Raw genomic sequence first — 18,076 nt, forward strand, 5'->3', positions numbered from 1 at the left:
TCTTTCTTTTCACTATAATCCTCAGGGAAAAAATTGGTCCGCCTTTGCTTTCTGCCAAGTTTTGTGTTGTGTCAAAGGCTTGGGGAAGGCAATCAGTTGAATTAATATATATATATATATATATATTGATCAGGTAGGTACTCACACACACTGTTGCCCACGCTGGGACTCAATCCCCTCCCCTCCTCTTTGTCTATTCGATAAAGATTCATGGAATAAACCTTTTAAATTACTACATATGACATTAAAAATGAATTTTTCTCAAAGTTATTCCAATAAAAGAAGCCTTAAAGATGGTGGGAAAATAAAAAATTGGTTCTGGAAAATTATGTTAGTAGCTCCATTGTGACCCACATTATTATGCTCTGGCTAATATTTTCGTATGAAGAATGGAGGATGATGTTGGACAGTTGCCTTATTGTAGGTATCCTTTTTGTTAAGAGGGATCATCTATGTGTAAAGTAATTTTAAATTTATTAAAATATGCATCATTGTTTATCAGCGTACTAAGCACACTATATCTGTTTAATCCTTCACATTTATTACAAATAAATGTGTAGGATAATTTCACTATTTAGTTCTTTATTATTATTATTTTTTCCCTGTGTGTATGTGTATTTCCTTTCACTTTGGAGGAACAATGTAGATTAAAAAATAAAAAATAAAATAAAAACCATGGGAAATGATGGGCCCTTGTATTTTCTTCCTAAATGAAGAAGCTGCCTTCATGTCTGAGGAATCACTTCAACATTGATGTCCTGTAGAACTCCCATCATAAATTGATAACAGGATATTTAACTGCACATGTGTTTCTGAAATATCGAGACACTGAAGCATGAAAATTAATAAAAAGGAAATTACTTCTGAGAAAGCTTTTATTCAAGACCTAAAGATGTATGATCATTTAGATTGATCAATATTTTACAAGAACTAAAATTCGGAAAACATATAAGAAACTATTCAGACTGAAGAAATCGGAAGCTTTAAAGCCGTAAGGATACCAACGGCCAGTGGCCTATTGGTATCAGCCTTTAACCTCCAAAGGGAGGTCAGGGGTTCAAGTTTCAAAAGAGACAAGTGTGTGAGTACCAACTAGGAACAAAAAAAAAGCCGTAAAGATTGTCTACTAAATTCTACCACAAAGGTAAACCAAATATGATTGTGATGCTGACACATGTCTTCGTTGTCTGTTTCAGGATGCAGTAGCTCTATATGATGGAAGGCTGAGAAAGTGTTCACGGGAGACTGGAATGTACTTGACAACCCAACCAATCGGCCATGACAACACACCAATTCCAATGCATGCACCCCACTGGCCCCAATTCAGCCTTTCAGTATTAGCAAACCTCTTTAGAAGCTCCACCATAACCACTTGAAGAACTACTGTCATCCCAATGATCCCTTGAAACAGTTTGTTCTTCAGTATCCCTTTAAATATGTTCTTCCTCTCCAGCTTCCGTGCATTAAACTCATTAAAAACTTGGCAGAGAACAAAACTATTGAAAATGAGGGTGTCCTTGACTTTCTCGTTCACATGAAAGATAGATCTTCCTTTGAACTCCAAGATCAGCAAAATGGTGACTTGATACAAGGCCTGAGCAATTAAATTCCTCCACATGACTCTTGTTATGAGCGGTTCAGTTCGACCGACAGGTGGCTTTTCCATGAGATCATTAGTGGGTTGCTCAGTGGCCAAGGCTAAAGCCCCCAAAGTATCCATTATGAGATTCACCCACAACAGCTGGACTGCTGTAAGTGGGACTTCACCAGATGATAGGGCAGCAACAAAGTTGATGACTAGGGCAGCGACATTGACTGTGAGTTGAAATTGGATGAACTTTTGAATGTTTTTGTACACACACCTGCCCCACCTCAGAACTGTCACCAAAGATGAGAAATTATCATCCAAGATGACTATATCTGAGCTCTCTTTTGCCACTTCTGTGCCTTGGATCCCCATGGAGAGCCCAATATCTGCTTCTTTGAGTGCCATTGCATCGTTGTTTCCATCGCCCGTGACTGCTACCACGTGGCCTTTCTGCTTCAAACATTGCACCATCAGAAGTTTGTCAAATGGGGATGATCTGGCCATTACACGGATAGACTCAACCTTTAACATTCTGTCTTCCTGTGAGTAATTTCTGAACGTTACGCCTTCTACCACTACATCATTTGAATCTTCAAAGGGTTTGAGAATTCCACATTCAATAGCTATAGCTTTTGCAGTGAAAATATTGTCACCAGTGATCATTTTTACGTCAACTCCAGCATTCCTGCATGACTGTACTGCTGCTCTAACACCTGGCCGACATGGATCCTTCAAACCCACAAGCCCTAATAATGTCAGCCCGCTTTCTTCGAGCTTTCCATTGCCTTGTAAACTTTCTCCTGCGACTTTTTTGCATGCAAAGGTGATGCATCGCAGGCTTTTAGCTGCCATATCTTTAATAATTGTTTCAAACTGCACTCTCTCTGTATCATCCATTGCTGCGATCATCCCACTTTTCACGTAATAATTTGAGCACATTGACAGAATCATCTCTGCAGCTCCCTTCCAGTGCGTATGCACTGTCTTCCCACCTTTTCTCCTCACCAGAACCCCACTTTGTTTCTTCTCCGAATTGAAAGTTTCTACGTGGAGAATTTCATTAACTTCCTTTAGCTCATCAAGATCCATGTTCAAATCAAACACGGCCCAAGAGAGAATGGCTGACTCAGTTGGACTACCAGAAATTTCAGGAGCTGATGTAGATACTGGTCTATAAACTTCTCCTGCTGTATTTAAACCAATACTTTCTTGGAGCAATTCAAGAAAATTAGGAGCAAATTCTGATGATGTGCTGTCCTTCAGTTCCTCTTTTCCTAGCCAAAACTCAGTGACCTTCATCTGGTTTAATGTTAGCGTGCCTGTTTTGTCTGTGCAGATTGTTGTAGCTGAACCCATCGTCTCACAGGCAGAGAGTTGCCTGACCATGGCATTGTCAGCCATCATTTTCTTCATCGAATAAGCAAGAGTCAGAGTAACAGCCAAAGGCAGACCCTCGGGGATTGCCACCACAACTATTGTAACTGCTACAGCAATGATACGCACCATGGCATTCATGATCTCATCAGCTTTGGTCTTGCTGCCGTTGAATTCCCGGTGCCCGCTATGGTCTTTAGTATGTCCTGTGAAGTAACAAATCATCAAAACCGTGAGAACGAGAAAAGCCACCAACAAACCAATCTTTCCAATATAAGAAGTCAACTTGTTGAGGCGGGCTTGCAGCGGTGTCTGCTCATCCAAGTCACGGCTTATGGAGCTCATCATCTGGCCCCATGCCGTGTTCATGCCTACTGCTGTGACAAGCATGTGGCCATAGCCATCCGTCACCTTCGTACCAGAAAGCAGAAACGGATTTGTGGGCTCATTGACTTCAACATGGTCGCTTTCACCCGTCATGCTAGATTCATCCACCTTCAACGAGTGGCCATCCAAGAGCAATCCATCTGCAGGAATCTGATCACCAATATTCAAGCACACTATGTCACCCACTACAACCTCAAAGATTGATATGGGTTGTTGCCGCCCATCTCTCACTACTTCCATTTTTAGGTCGCTGCTCTCCTCCGACAACTTCTCAAACTGTCTGCTCTGCTTGAAGTTACTTATAGCAGAGACTGCAACAACTAACACAACAGCAACAATGATGCTGCCTCCGTCATACCACCCTTCCTTGATACCATGCTGCTTAATCCCAAAGCCAAGAGAAAAAACTGCACATACCAGGAGTATGATAATTGTTGTGTCTTTGAATGCTTCAAGCACGAAACTGATAAAGCTTTTTGTAGGAGGCTTCTCATATGTGTTGGAGCCGAAAATGTCGATTCTGTGCTTGGTATCAACAATGTTGCCGCCACTGATACCAAACTTCTCATCGGTTTCAAGAAGGGCCGCAACTTGTTTCACCCCTCCATATTGTTGGAGAACATCAAAGTCTTTCTCTTTAACCAGATCGGTGATTGCCTTCTGGTCAATGGCAAGAAAGGGTACGTGATCATCGTCATTGCCAGCATCATTTGTGGGTTGAATGTCGATTGTAATGAATGGGGGGCTATGAATGACACTGGTGGGAAATCGGGTGTTGTTGAAAACCTTCTTGGACAAAGCAACTACGAAATATTTGGCTGTGAAAGCCAATTTTAATCGTTTGTGGGGTCTGACAATGGAACAATCTGTGTCCTTGAACATGATTGTATGATGGTGTTGAGCAGACTTATGAGGGGCATGAATGATGATGAAGAATAAGAGCAAGATTTGGAAGAAAGGCTGAATATAGAGGAAGAGAGAGTGTTGCGTTAATATTCTTTTGTAGAGTAATATTTTATGTTATGCAACACAGAGTGTTATTTTCTGCTTAAATAGAAGTTTTAAAACGCTGAAATTGTTATGAAATTTCATTGGAGCTTCATGTGCCTTGCATTTAGGTTTTTCTAAGAATTAGTGTTTTACCAAGTTGTTGCCCAGCAAGTTGTTGTTGACTCAGGTCGTTCGCTGAAAACAAAATAAAATATGAAATTCCACAGGCTTTTTTTCTCTTGCCCATTGAATACGTCCTTTGACTGCCAAAGGACTAAGAAAATTTTTGGTAGGATGATATAATTTTTCACACTTATTATTTATTTTCAGAAATTAAAAAACAGGAAAAATGAAAAAAGAGATATCTTTTTAACTTCCAGGTAAACGTAGCTGTTTGTTAAATAAGAAATTAGAGGGTGTGTGAAGGCGAGTCTTGAGAATGTCACTTAGGGTTCATGCTAATAGTGGTATTTCATTTTATGAATGTCACTATATTTTTTCTTTCTTTCGAGAGTAATACGTAATGTCCTTGTCAAAGACTTCATGTGTTTTCTTTTTATATTTGATCAAATGTACAAATTTATATAGACAAACATAACCTTTTTGTTCATATCATGATAACATTCTTGTCGATCATGTTGACCATTTAGTCATTATCGTGTTTCAAGCGACCTACACATCTTGTCTTGTGAGAAATAAAATTGAAAAGCAAGAAAATGAAGTCATTTCTCTTACATTCCAATTCTTTAAAATTTACAAAAACAAAAGTGATACAAAACCTCTATTATCCATACATTTATACACACGAAAATGAAAGCAATTTCTTAAAACAAAAGTGATTCTTTTACTTTATTTGTTCATTGTTTGATCTTCTCTTGGGCTTATTTTTTTTGATAGCATTCTTCAATCTAACGAAACCGCGTAAGCACCTATTTTTTGCAGTCTTGGTTGATGAGTGCAATGCAATGAAATCTACTTCAGACAAGCAAGAGTGGCATTACACTCCTTGTTGCAAATATTTAAAGATCATTAGACAATTGTTCATCACTAAATTTGTTATAATTGCGTACCCTAACTACCAGAGAATAGTGATCTACTCTATTGATTATCTATGAGTAAGAGATTTTATCCACATCATATATATTATACAGTGACCATTGGATACAAGCCCATCTTTTCTTTCATAATCCAACAAAACCACTATTATACCTATATTTAAAGTTTCCTAAACAACTTTTCACCCTTTTTTAAATTTCCTAACACTTTGTTTGGAAACCAACTTTACCAAAAAACGAAAAAAAAAACTACAACCTTTCACTTTTAGCTTGCAAACTTCCACTTGAAATAGTATTCATGGACCCACATGCAATCCACCCACATGCACACACTATTCTTACACTATTACCATACTATTTCTCACACCCCGAACTACTTGCCAATTTTTTCTCTCATTCACATTTATGGTGTGGACCCATAGATTGTCCCACTACACGGGGACGATGGAGGCACGTTAGAGTGGCAATTGCCCACTGAATTTTTATTTATTTTATTTTTTATATACTATTAAGTTTTTATTTTTTATTATTTTCAATTATACACCTACAAAAATTTTACTTTGCTCTCACCTAAAATAACAAAATATATATATATATATATATATATATATATATTAAATTCACTTTTCCCCACTCACAACTTTCTGGATCGTCCATGCTAGTTCATCAAGAGGCTTTTTATTCGAGTCTCTTCAAATAAGCTTGAATGAAACACTTGTATGGTGAGGGGGCAATGGCTTTGAGAGTTAAAAGGTAAACATGAAACAACAATTTCGATTGCTGAACTGCAAGTTAAAAAATGTAGACTACAAAACTAAAGAATTCAACATTTCTTTAATACAGCCTTCCGTCAAAACTAAACTGTTCTTTGAGAGTTCATGGCGAAGCACAGTTTAGTATTGGCAATCAACCAAAGGTTGATTTCTTTGATCTTTCAGAATGCTAGGTATTAGCATCCGATCGGACTTGTTCCTTCCTTTGATATATATATATATATATATATATATATATATATATATATATATATATCTTTTAAGGGATTTTTGTCCACTAGCTGGTTACAAAAATGATTCAAGAACAGGTATATATAGGCAGAAATAGAGAACTCTAAAATTACACAAATTATAAGATAATAGATTAAACACTAGAATAAATATATATTTTTCCTGAATGAACATTAATAACTTCAATATTAGTCTCATGATCCAACAAGTTGCTTTGATTTACATTCTCCACACACTCTTGAAGTTTCTGGTGAAACCAGGAAACCATACATCGATCATTCCATGTGCTAATTTGCTGTCCATTGCCTTCGATGCAAAATCTATAACTATTGAATGTGCTATTCTCAAACCCTATGAATTAAGATTCAAATCATGCAGTAGCAGCAGGTGTAACGGTCAGAAATTACTCACAAGAAAGAGGGAATGTTAAAGGTTGAGTCTCTCCATGTAATGGCCAGATCGATCATCCCCGTTTGACAAGCTTCTGAAGGTGCAATGTTTGAAGAAGGCGGCCACGTTTCCAACGATGCACCCACACTCAAAGAAGCAGATATTGGGCTCTCCATGGGGATCCAGGGCACAGAAGTGGCAAAAGAGAGCTCAGATATAGTCATCTTGGATGATAATTTCTCCTCTTTGGTGACAGTTCTGAGGTGGGGCAGGTGTGTTTACAACAACATTCAAAAGTTTCATGTGAAGAAGAAGGTCAAGGACACGCTGATCAATTTCAATAGTTTTCTTCTCTGCCAAGTTTTTAGTGAGTTTAATGCAAGGAAGCTGGAGAAGAAGAACATATTTAAGGGGATACTGAAGAACTGACTGTTTCTAGGGATCGTTGGGATGACACTAGTTCTTTTAAAGAGGTTTGCTAATACTGAAAGGCTGAAATGGGATCAATGGCGTGCATGCATTGGAACATATAGAGCTTCCTCAGCCTTCCAACATATAGAGCTTCTGCATCCTGAAACAGACAACCACAATCAGGTGTTGCAAACCATATATATATATATATGTTGAAATATCGAGACACCTGAAACAAGATCATTAAGAAAAAGGAAATTATTACTCAGAGAAAGCTTGTGTGCTTTTGTGATTATGATGTTTGTCTTCAACTTCAACATTCCTTAACTTTAGCCTTGAATATAAAGGCATTGTGGAAGTGGGTGGGCAATAACAAATGCAAAGTGAACCAAGCCACCGAAAGTAATCAGCACTAGCAATAATTGTGGCCATATCACGACAATAAATCAGCCTTCTAGTACTAGCAAGCCTCTTTAGAAGCTCCACCATAACCACTTGAAGAACTACTGTCATCGATCCCGATCGACCATCCCTAGAAACAGTTTGTTTTTCAGTAACCCCTTAAATATGTTCTTCTTCTACAGCTTCCTTGCATTGAACTCGTTAAAAACTTGGCAGAAAATAAAACTATTGAAAATGAGTGTGTCCTTGACAAGGTTGTTAAAATCGGGATTCTACATAGAATCGTTTTGGGCTTCGTAGAACCGGAATCGTAAAATCGGATCGTGAATCGTAAAATTCTACCAAATTATAAAAAAAAAATTGAAACTAACTTCTTAAACAATAAGATATGTAAAATATAACTAAAATAAGGCTAAAACACACCATATTACATATCCATGACTTCAAATCTCAAATCCTAACAATATTCTAAAGTCCGAATATAAATAAAAGTAAAAGAAAATATTTCAAAGTCTGAATATAAATAAAAAAAGATGTAACACAAAATTGATCACATCATTCATTGTTTGTCCTAGAGTTAAGGTTCTATTTGATATTCATTTCCCTCCAAATATGATACACATCACTAGCTGAGGTTAGCTTCCAAATCATGACCCTGCTTCTCTTTAATTTTTGTTTCCAATTTAAAGATGCCCAAATTAAAAAATCTTTCCAAAGAGTTAGGGCATATGTAGAATCCGCATTTGTGGTGGAGTCCACTTCATATGATTTTGGAATATTCACACTGATGAAACAAATGTCTATATTACAAATCAAATTCATTTTGTCACATACTTTTAAGTATTGCAATGTTACACTGTTCCTTCTTACTCACTTTTTTTTTTCTTCTTATTTTTCCCTTTCTATTAATTTTTTCAGTTTCATAAATAGTGATTTGCGCACTCATCCTCCGCACTATTAATTTTTTTAGTTTCAGAAAATCACTATTTCAGTTTCATAAATAGTGATTTTCTGCTTATTTTCCCTTTCTATTAATTTTTTCAGTTTCAGTTTCTATTAATTTTTTTAGTTTCATAAATAGTGCTAAAAAATAGTGATAAAAATTTAAATGGCCAGGTAAAATTAAAACAAAAACTAAAGAAATTGGAAAAGATAGTCAGAAGACTCAGAACTTAAAATTAAAACTAAACTAAGACCATTAATGCAAAAGATTATCAAAACATGATGAATAATTTCTAAGAACAAGTAGATAAAAGGTTAGAATAATCAAGGAATAATCAAGGTTAGAACAATCTTAGAATAATTAAGCTACGAAGGGTCATATAGATTAGAAAAAACTCTAGAAATTTCTTGATCAAGGAAGAACATACCTGGCCGAACCTGCAAGCTGCTGTATGGATTCGATGATTCTGATCTGCTCGTTATAAGCCTCTGCACTGCCGCCTCCTTTCAGTCCTCACTCCTCTCCTCTCTGAGATAGGGTCCCCGTTTCTAATATTATAATAGAGTAGGTTTTGTATTTTATGATTTATAGAATAAATAATTAAATATATAATTTAGTAAATTTCTATACAAAATTTGGGCCAGGCTTTGGCCCAAACAACTAAAAGAATAAAGGCCCAAAGACCAAATAGTATAAAGCCCGCCCAAACACACATTTTGATAGAATCCGTAGAATCGTGTAGAATCGTACTATTCTACGATTCTACCAACGATTCTACTACCGATTCTACCAATTGGGCGATTCTGATCCGATTTGAGTCGATTTTAAGAGCTGAGTCGCAGAATCGTGCGATTCTACGACTCAGAATCGCGATTTTGATAACCATGGTCCTTGACCTTTTCGTCCACGTGAAACTTTTGAATGCTGTTGTGAACACACCTGCCCTACCTCTGAACTGTCACCAAAGAGGAGAAATTATCATCCAAATGATTCTATCGATCTGAGCTCTTTTTTGCCACTTCTGTGCCATGGATCTCCATGGAGAGCCCAATTATCTGCTTCTTTGAGTGGCATCGGTGTTTCCATCGCCTGTGACTGCTACCGCGTGGCCTTTCTGCTTCAAACATTGCACCATTACACGGATAGACTCAACCTTTAACATTCCCTCTTTCTTGTGAGTAATTTCTGACGTTACACCTTCTGCTACTGCATGATTTGAATCTTAATTCATAGGGTTTGAGAATACCACATTCAATAGCTTTTTGTTATGTGTTGGAGCCGAACACCACGAATTCTCTGCTCTGTTTCATTTACGGCAGCAACTTCCTTCACTCCACCATATTGATGGAGATCATAAAAAACAGAGCAAAAATTTTTCCTATGAAAATGAAAAGAATATACAAATAGTGACTAACACTCAAAACTCAAATACACCCAATAACACTCTTTAGTGATTTTTTTTGGGTAAATTTAAAATATATGTATATATATTTCCGTAAATAACACTCTTTAGTGATTTGTCGAAAAGACTTGAGGGTCTCACAAATATCTCTCCCCCCAATACCTCACTTCTTCTGCTCTTCTCTATTTGTAGAGAAAACCTACCACTTAAACAACAAGTTACAATGTCAATATTTGTGGACCTACACTTTGACACTTACAAATGTATCAGCCGAAATATATACAGTGCAGTAGAGAGAGTTCACACTTGTGGCAGCCGCATTATGCATAGTGCAAGAGAGATAGGTGCATTCATGCAGGCAAGGATCTATTAGGATTATACTTTTAGAATTTTGACATATCTGTCTATAAAATTATGATCTTGCCCCTCCAAAATTAGTAAAAAATTCCACATTGATACCTAACTTGTTTTTGGATCCGTCCGTGCAAACATGTGACTATGTGTAACATTTAATTAATTTCCTGTGACTTGTCATCACGTACACTTACACACTTGTTGACTTTGGAGCCACCAATATTGACACATCGGGTGTTCTTTAAAACCACATTGGACAAAGAAATTATGAAATCACTGTCCTTGAACATGATTGTGTCAATGTGTTGAGATGAGCTATGAGGGATGAAAGGTGAGTAACAAAGGCTGAAAAAAGAGAGTCATGATCAGTTACTCTTTTTGTGGTACATACGATTAGAGAGGAGGTTTATATGTTTATATGTTATGTAACAGAGTTATTAGTTGTTTGCTTAAATAGGATCAGGGCTCTTGTTGGGAAACATTGTCGTACCCCAATTATCAGACATATTGCAAGCTGTAGTATCAGGATATATATATAAACACACATTTAAAGAAACTATATAAGAGATTTGCAAATAGGAAAAATTATATATATGTATAATTATATGAAGTTAGGAGACTTTTTAGGGTCATATAGAGTGAACTTTTAAATTTCAAATAAATAAAATTTTAAAATTACTGAGTTGGACATGAATAAACAGTTATTTTGAAAGGAGGCGATATTTGTACTCCACTTTTCAACACTTGCACTCTCGTTTAAAATGAAATGAAACATCTAATCTTAACTTTTACACCTGAATAAATTTATTTATTTATTTATTTTATTTATTTTAATTTTTTTTTTTTTTTAAATTACACAACAACTCTTCAAAATATGGTTAGTCTCCCTTCTCTCCAATCGTTAATGTTTTCGGTCATTTTGACGGGATTCAAAAATAAAATGCCCACCCGAGAAAAAAAAAAAAAAAATTTAACCCTAAAAAATTTATAAATAAATTATCTTTTTATGTTAATACATTATCTAGCTTACCTTGATTCTGTTGATTCTGTTCTAACATTCTATTCATTATCTCTCACTTTGTACTTCTATTTCCTTTCTTGTGAGTCCAGATCCAAACAGTAAGTCCTAGATCCAAACAGAAAGTCCCAAAGAGAGGGCCTGAGCGGTGCGGCGTGAGCGGATGAACGCGTAGTTAGGAGATAGATACCACTTAGAGAGAATCATGAAACTAGTTTGTTTTAACCAGTCAACCTATCAAGAATAGTGAGAGTTAAGTAACCATGAATAGGTTATTTAGATCTTCCTCTTCTGTAAGCTCTAGATCTAGAGCTAGTACTAGTCTTCCTCCAGTTCCAAACATAGTTAATGAAGAAGATTATCGAGTTGAAGATGTCCATTTAGATTTTAGTAATTGGAATATCCCTAGGATCCCAACCCGTGAAATCTACAAAACTAGTTTTCTTAAGTCAACTTTCCTTAGTGATTACGCAGTCAAAACTGTAGAGTAAATTTACTCTCTATCTAAAGAACATGAAAAATGTCAGTTATTCACAACTCAAGCAATCAAAAGTCACAAAGATCGTGGATATAACTTCATTCACATAGGTCTTGTTCAAGTAGCAGTCAACCCTTTCACCAATACTGGTTTTAATGCCTCAGTCCTCTTAGCTCTTCGTGATGCTAGATTCCTGGATTATAATGATAGTTTTCTAGGAATAGTTGAAACCAGTCTTTGTAATGGTCCAGTTCATTTTAACTGCTATCCTGATCTCACCCTTAGTCTTACTGACCCGCTCCTTCTAAAGGCCTTAACTCTTAATGTTAAAACTTCAGGTTATAAAATGCTTCCAAGATCACAGCCTTTAGGTCTGATCTATAGAATCTATTACAAAACCAGAAAAACTAATCTTAATGTCAAAGCCCTTAAGAAAGATATCAAAGGTCACACACTACTTATTGAAAGCAGTACTCCAGATGCTAATATTCTGCTTAAGAAAACCATAGCCTGGAAAGACATTTCCTTACCCAATGAATGGTTTCTCGAAAATGAGAACCATCCGGTCAAAATACAAAATGATGTTAGTAATCTAGATAGAATACAGGAATTTATTGACGAAACAGTCAGAATAAGCTTTGATGAACAACGCCTTCTGACTCGCTCACGTCCTTCCACTTCTTGTAATAGATCTGATGAACATCTATTAGACAAAGAAAGTGAAATTCCTCTAGAAAGAAAAAATTCTAGATTTCATCTCCAACCAACAGATACAAAATTAAAAGGTATTCAAATTGAAGAACATGTTACTTGTCCTTGTTATGTTACTCCAAAAGCTAAATCTACCCCTACCTCTCCTACACCATCTGATTTTATTGCAGAATACAATGCAATCAATCCTCAGTTAACTACTATTAGTAAACCTTTTAAGTATAATCTTTCAAACTTACATGATGAATACTCATCCCCCAGTAACAAAGAAAAGCGTAGAACTTTTCACAAAACCCATACTGAAAAAGAACAAAATAAAATTCTCCGTCATTGACAAAAGTTCATGATTGAAAATCAACTAGAAATCAAAATTTTTGATTATCTAGAAAATTGCTACAATCAAGTCGATGTCCTCACTAAAGTTAATTGGAAAACTTCTGATACAACAACAGTTTCCTCTTCCCATCCTCCTTTAGAAAATGTGATCCTTGATCACATGGGAACTGAAATCACTGCTTCTCTATTAAAAGCCAGTACCTCAGTCGATGCTAATACTAGGAAAATAATTGAACAAAATAATTTTACCAATCAGTACTTCCATACCCTTGGTACCCAGTTAAACAAAATTGAGTTCTCAATGGCTCAATCTCCAAAACCTTTAGTCAAGCCTCTTATTACTCCTCCCATGGAAACACCTATCATTTCCATGCCTACACACAAAAAGGGTCTTCCCCCAGCTTTGCCAGATCCTTCTGTTGTTCACCAAATTGAAGCTATTCTGAAATCCCTTCAAAAAGGTAAAACTAAAGTCAAAGAAGAAAAAGATGAGAACGTCCTCACTGTCATTAATAATACTGACAGTTCCTCTTCAGATGGTTCTAATTACCCTTCTGACATTCAAAACATTGAAAATGCTTTCTCCAAGTTGGAACTCAATCGTATTACTAACAAAAAGATCAATCCCACTAGCCTTACCAAAAATTGGTATCCCAGACCAACACCTCCAGACCTCCAGTTTGAGGAAAAGAATATTCAAAATCAATTCTTTGTTTCTTCAGATAAACTCTATGAATGGAATATAGATGGCCTATCTGAATAAGAGATTCTTAATAAACTTAGTCATATATCTATGGTAGCCAATAATTATGTCACCACCCATAACCTAAGTCAACTAAAAATTGTTGATTTACTTACTTCGGGATTCTCAGTCATGTTAAAATCCTGGTGGGAAAAACATCTCACTGAAGATTCTCGAACCTAGATAAGAAATGTTGTTCAATAAGATGATAATGGTCTTCCCATATTTGATGAAACTATAGGCCGTGGTATCCCTGATGGAGTTAACACATTATTGTATATCATAGTTGACCATTTCATAGGTACTCCAAGGAACATTACCTTCAGAATACATGATCAACTTACCAATCTCACTTGTCCAACCATGAGTGATTTTATGTGGTATAAAGATGTATTCTTATCCAGAGTTATGCTTAGAGATGACAGTAAAACCATTTTGGAAAGAAAAATTCATTAATGGTTTACCTAATCTCTTTGCACACAAAATTAGAGACACTCTTAGTAAATCCACAGGTAACATTGACTATGATAACCTCACTTATGGCAATATCATCAGCTTAATCCAAAATGAAGGATTAAGAATGTGTATTGACATGAAAATCAGTAACCAGTTACAAGATGATAGAAAGAGAGCTAAATATGAAATGGGAACCTTTTGTAAACAATATGGTCTTCCACCTATAGCCCCCTCCAGACAAAACCCCAAGCCACATAGGAAAAGTTACAAAGGTTATCGTCGACATTACAAAAATAAAAAACTAGTATTCCCCAAAAATGAATATTATTCTCAAAAATCTAAACCTAAGAAGAAATTTAGTAAGAAGACTTTTAGAAAAAAGGATAACACAAATACTACAGATGTTAGCAAAGTTAAATGCTACAAATGTGGTTGATTAGGTCACTTTGCGAAAGATTGTTATGCAAAAAAGAAAATCAACCAGTTACAAATTTCTGATGAAATTAAAAGCTCTATTTATCACATACTCCAGTTAAGAGATACTGAGGATAGTAGTAGTGACCCTAAAGTTAGCTCTTCCTCACAGTCATCTAATACTTCCTCTAGTTCTCTTAATATTACATTAGGATGTAAAGATAATTGCTATAATCCTACTAAGTCACTTAATGTTCTCACAAAAAATGATGAACAAGAACATCTACTTATTGATCTCATCAGTAAAGTAGATGACCCTGAGTTAAAAACCTTGTATCTTAAAAAACTTAAGGTCTTATTAGGTAACTTAGAACCTGAACCCCCAACCGTTAGTAAACCCAATTTCAGTCTCTACAAAACTTTAGAAAGATTTAATAATAAGCCTAAAGAAGTCACTATTCAATATCTTCAAACAGAGATTAACATAATAAAAACTGAAATTAAAAACCTTAAGTTAGAAACCCAAGTCATGAAATATGATATTCAGGAATTAAACAAAAATCCTGCCTTTTCCTTCAAAGGAAAAGAATCATCTGATGAAGAAGCCTCTGAACATTCTGAAAATTCAGAATCTTCCAAAAAACTCCAAACTTTAAATCACATCTCTTTTCAGAAATGGTATGCTAAAGTTACCCTTATCATCAACAAAGATTTCAAACTTGAAGTCGTTGCTTTGATCGATACAGGAGCTGATCTTAATTGCATTCAGGAAGGTCTCATACCCACTAAATACTATGAGAAAACCTCTGAAAGGCTAAGCTCAGCCAATGGAAGTAAAATGGACATAAAATACAAGCTATCCAAAGCTCATATTTGCCAAAACAATGTATGTTTTAAGACATCCTTTGTCTTGGTAAAAAATATGACTGACAAGTTAATCCTAGGAGTTTCATTTATCTATCTCCTTTATCCTTTTACTACTAACAATGAAGGACTAGTCACTCAGCCCTTGGGTCAAGAGGTTCAATTTAAATTCCTAAGTCCTCTTTCTCGAAAAGAATTAAAGTCAGTCATTGATTCTTCAGTAACCAAGTCAATAAATTTATTACAGAGCAAGACTCAACAATTGAATTTCTTAAAAGAAGAAATCAATTATAAACGCATTGATGATCAGTTAGCTGATCAAGTTCTCCAACAAAAAATTCAAGATTTCGAACAACAAATAAAAAATTAGGTTTGTTCTGATCTACCAACTGCCTTCTGGCATAGAAAAAGACATTCAGTTAAGTTACCTTACATCAAAGGCTTTAGGAGAAGACACATTCCTACTAAGGCAAGACCAATTCAGATGAGTCCAGACGTCATGGAATTCTGTAAAAAAGAAATTAATGATCTTTTACATAAGAAGATTATTAGAAAAAGTAAGTCACCATGGTCTTGCCCAGCTTTCTATGTTCAGAAAAACTTTGAAATAGAAAGAAGAGTTCATCGTCTAGTCATAAACTACAAACCACTCAATAAGGTTTTAGAATAGATTAGGTACCCTATCCCTAATAAGAAAGACCTTATCAGCCGCCTTAATCAAGCAGTCATCTTTTCCAAATTTGATATGAAATCAGGATTTTGGCAAATCTGTTTACGAAAAAAGGATAGGTATAAAACTGTCTTCACCACCCCCTTTGGTCACTATGAGTGGAAAGTTATGCCCTTTGGATTGAAAAATGCCCCCAGTGAATTCCAGAACATCATGAATGACATCTTTAATCCTTACAGTCATTTCTTTATTGTCTATATTGATGATATCCTTCTATTTTCAAAGTCACTTGATGAGCATTCGAAACATTTAAAAACATTTCTTGCTGTCATCCAAAAAAATGGTCTTGTAATCTCTGCTTCTAAAATCAAGTTATTTCAAACAAAAATCCGTTTTCTTGGTTATCATATTCACCAAGGCCAAATTCGTCCTATTGATCGCTCAATCCAATTTGCTGATAAATTTCCATATGAAATCCTTGATAAGTCACAACTCCAGAGATTCTTAGGATCCCTCAATTACATTGCTGATTTTTACAAAGATCTTCGCAATATGTAAACTACTATTTGAGCGCCTTCAAAGTAATCCTCCTCCATGGACTTCTGATCATACTCGCATAATCAAATCTATCAAACAATATGTTAAGACATTGCCTTGTCTTGGCATTCCCACCACTGATTCTTTCAAAATCATTGAAACAGATGCCTTTAACATTGGATATGGTGGCATCCTCAAACAACGAGTCAGTCCAAATGCACCTCAACAATTAGTTCGATTCCATTATGGTGTTTGGACGAAAGCACAGAGTAACTATAGTACTATTAAAAAAGAAATTTTATCTATTGTTTTGTGTATTAGTAAGTTTCAAGATGATATTTTAAATCAAAAGTTTTTAGTCGGAGTTGATTGTCAAAGTGCAAAATATGTTTTAGAAAAAGATGTTCAAAATATTGCTTCTAAACAAATTTTTGCCCGGTGGCAAGCTATATTAATTATATTTGATTTTGATATAGAATATATCAAAGGCAGTAACAATTCCATTCCAGATTTTCTTACAAGGGAATTCTTGCAGAAATCTGATGGCAGACCGGCAGCCTCCCCTGAGGCCCCAACTAGTTAAACCTTTTGATATTTGCTTAGGCAAAGCTCCAGTTACCAGATCCTAGTCACAATCCTCTTCAGCATTAGCAGTTACCAACAGATTCCAACCTCTTGCTTCCCCATCAACTTTCAAGTCAACTCTAGTTAATCCAATACCAGATCCTTTCCAAGTTCAACCCCGAATTCACACCCAGTCCCAGATCCAACAATTCTCTACTAAAAAACCACCAAGTCCATACATTGAAAAAACCCCCTACTTCCTTGTTTTACATTGAGCCACACCTTAGTCACATTAAAGACCCACTTGAATTGGCCCGCTCCTATTTTCCAAGTAACCTTCACTATGCCCCAGGCCATCCTTCTAAAACTCTTAGGTTTTACAGAGATATCCTGTACCATACTGACTCCATCACAGTCAAGACAACTTATGATAAGAATGATTCTTCCAACGTTATTTACCATTCTCTGTACATTCGACGGATAATCTCCATGAATGAATGGGGCAGTCACCCTTACCTACCTCAACCCTTACCTGATCATAATATTCACTTTACATATTATGATTATATGACAGCCTGGTCCTCTGTTCTGTTATATCAAAATGAGTCATTTACTCATTCATGGTTCATAAATTTTGACAGTCATTTCAACAGTCAAATCCCTACCTGGTTTCTGAGATGGTGGACTATTCATGGAGCTATTCCAGAAATCCCCCCCCTCTCTTGCAGATCAAGTCAAATACTTTCATACTGTTCACAAAGTTAATAAACATAGTTCCCAATTTTGAATCCTCTTGTTATTTTGCAGTAAATATAAAGTCCCATGGATATTTAAATGGCAATATAATATCAAAGACAATATAGTCATCCGTCGCCACTATGTTAAATGGTGGGATACTTTCAAATTTGATAGGATTATTGGATATGTCAACGATGATTATCCCAAACAATCCTCCACCTAAGTTACTTCCCAAACACAAGTCACTC

General features: G+C 35.8%; 1 protein-coding gene and 1 long non-coding RNA gene across 2 annotated transcripts; both read right to left on the reverse strand.

Moving 5' to 3' along the window:
* Positions 1-833: 833 nt before the first annotated feature.
* Positions 834-4,415, reverse strand: LOC132299888 (putative calcium-transporting ATPase 13, plasma membrane-type). The gene has a single exon (XM_059796761.1). The coding sequence runs from the start codon at positions 4,229-4,231 to the stop codon at positions 1,193-1,195; it is 3,039 nt and encodes a 1,012-aa protein (XP_059652744.1). The 5' UTR covers positions 4,232-4,415; the 3' UTR covers positions 834-1,192.
* Positions 4,416-6,539: 2,124 nt separating this feature from the next.
* LOC132299889 (uncharacterized) lies at positions 6,540-10,097 on the reverse strand. The gene is made up of 2 exons (XR_009480220.1): positions 8,972-10,097; positions 6,540-7,359 (listed from the first exon to the last, which is right to left on the reverse strand). It is a non-coding gene; the product is annotated as an uncharacterized LOC132299889 (long non-coding RNA).
* Positions 10,098-18,076: the final 7,979 nt, after the last annotated feature.

Source organism: Cornus florida, unplaced genomic scaffold, assembly GCF_030987335.1.
Source record: "Cornus florida cultivar Cherokee Brave unplaced genomic scaffold, ASM3098733v1 CherokeeBrave_3.0.0_Hap2_Chr03, whole genome shotgun sequence".
NCBI lineage: Eukaryota > Viridiplantae > Streptophyta > Magnoliopsida > Cornales > Cornaceae > Cornus > Cornus florida.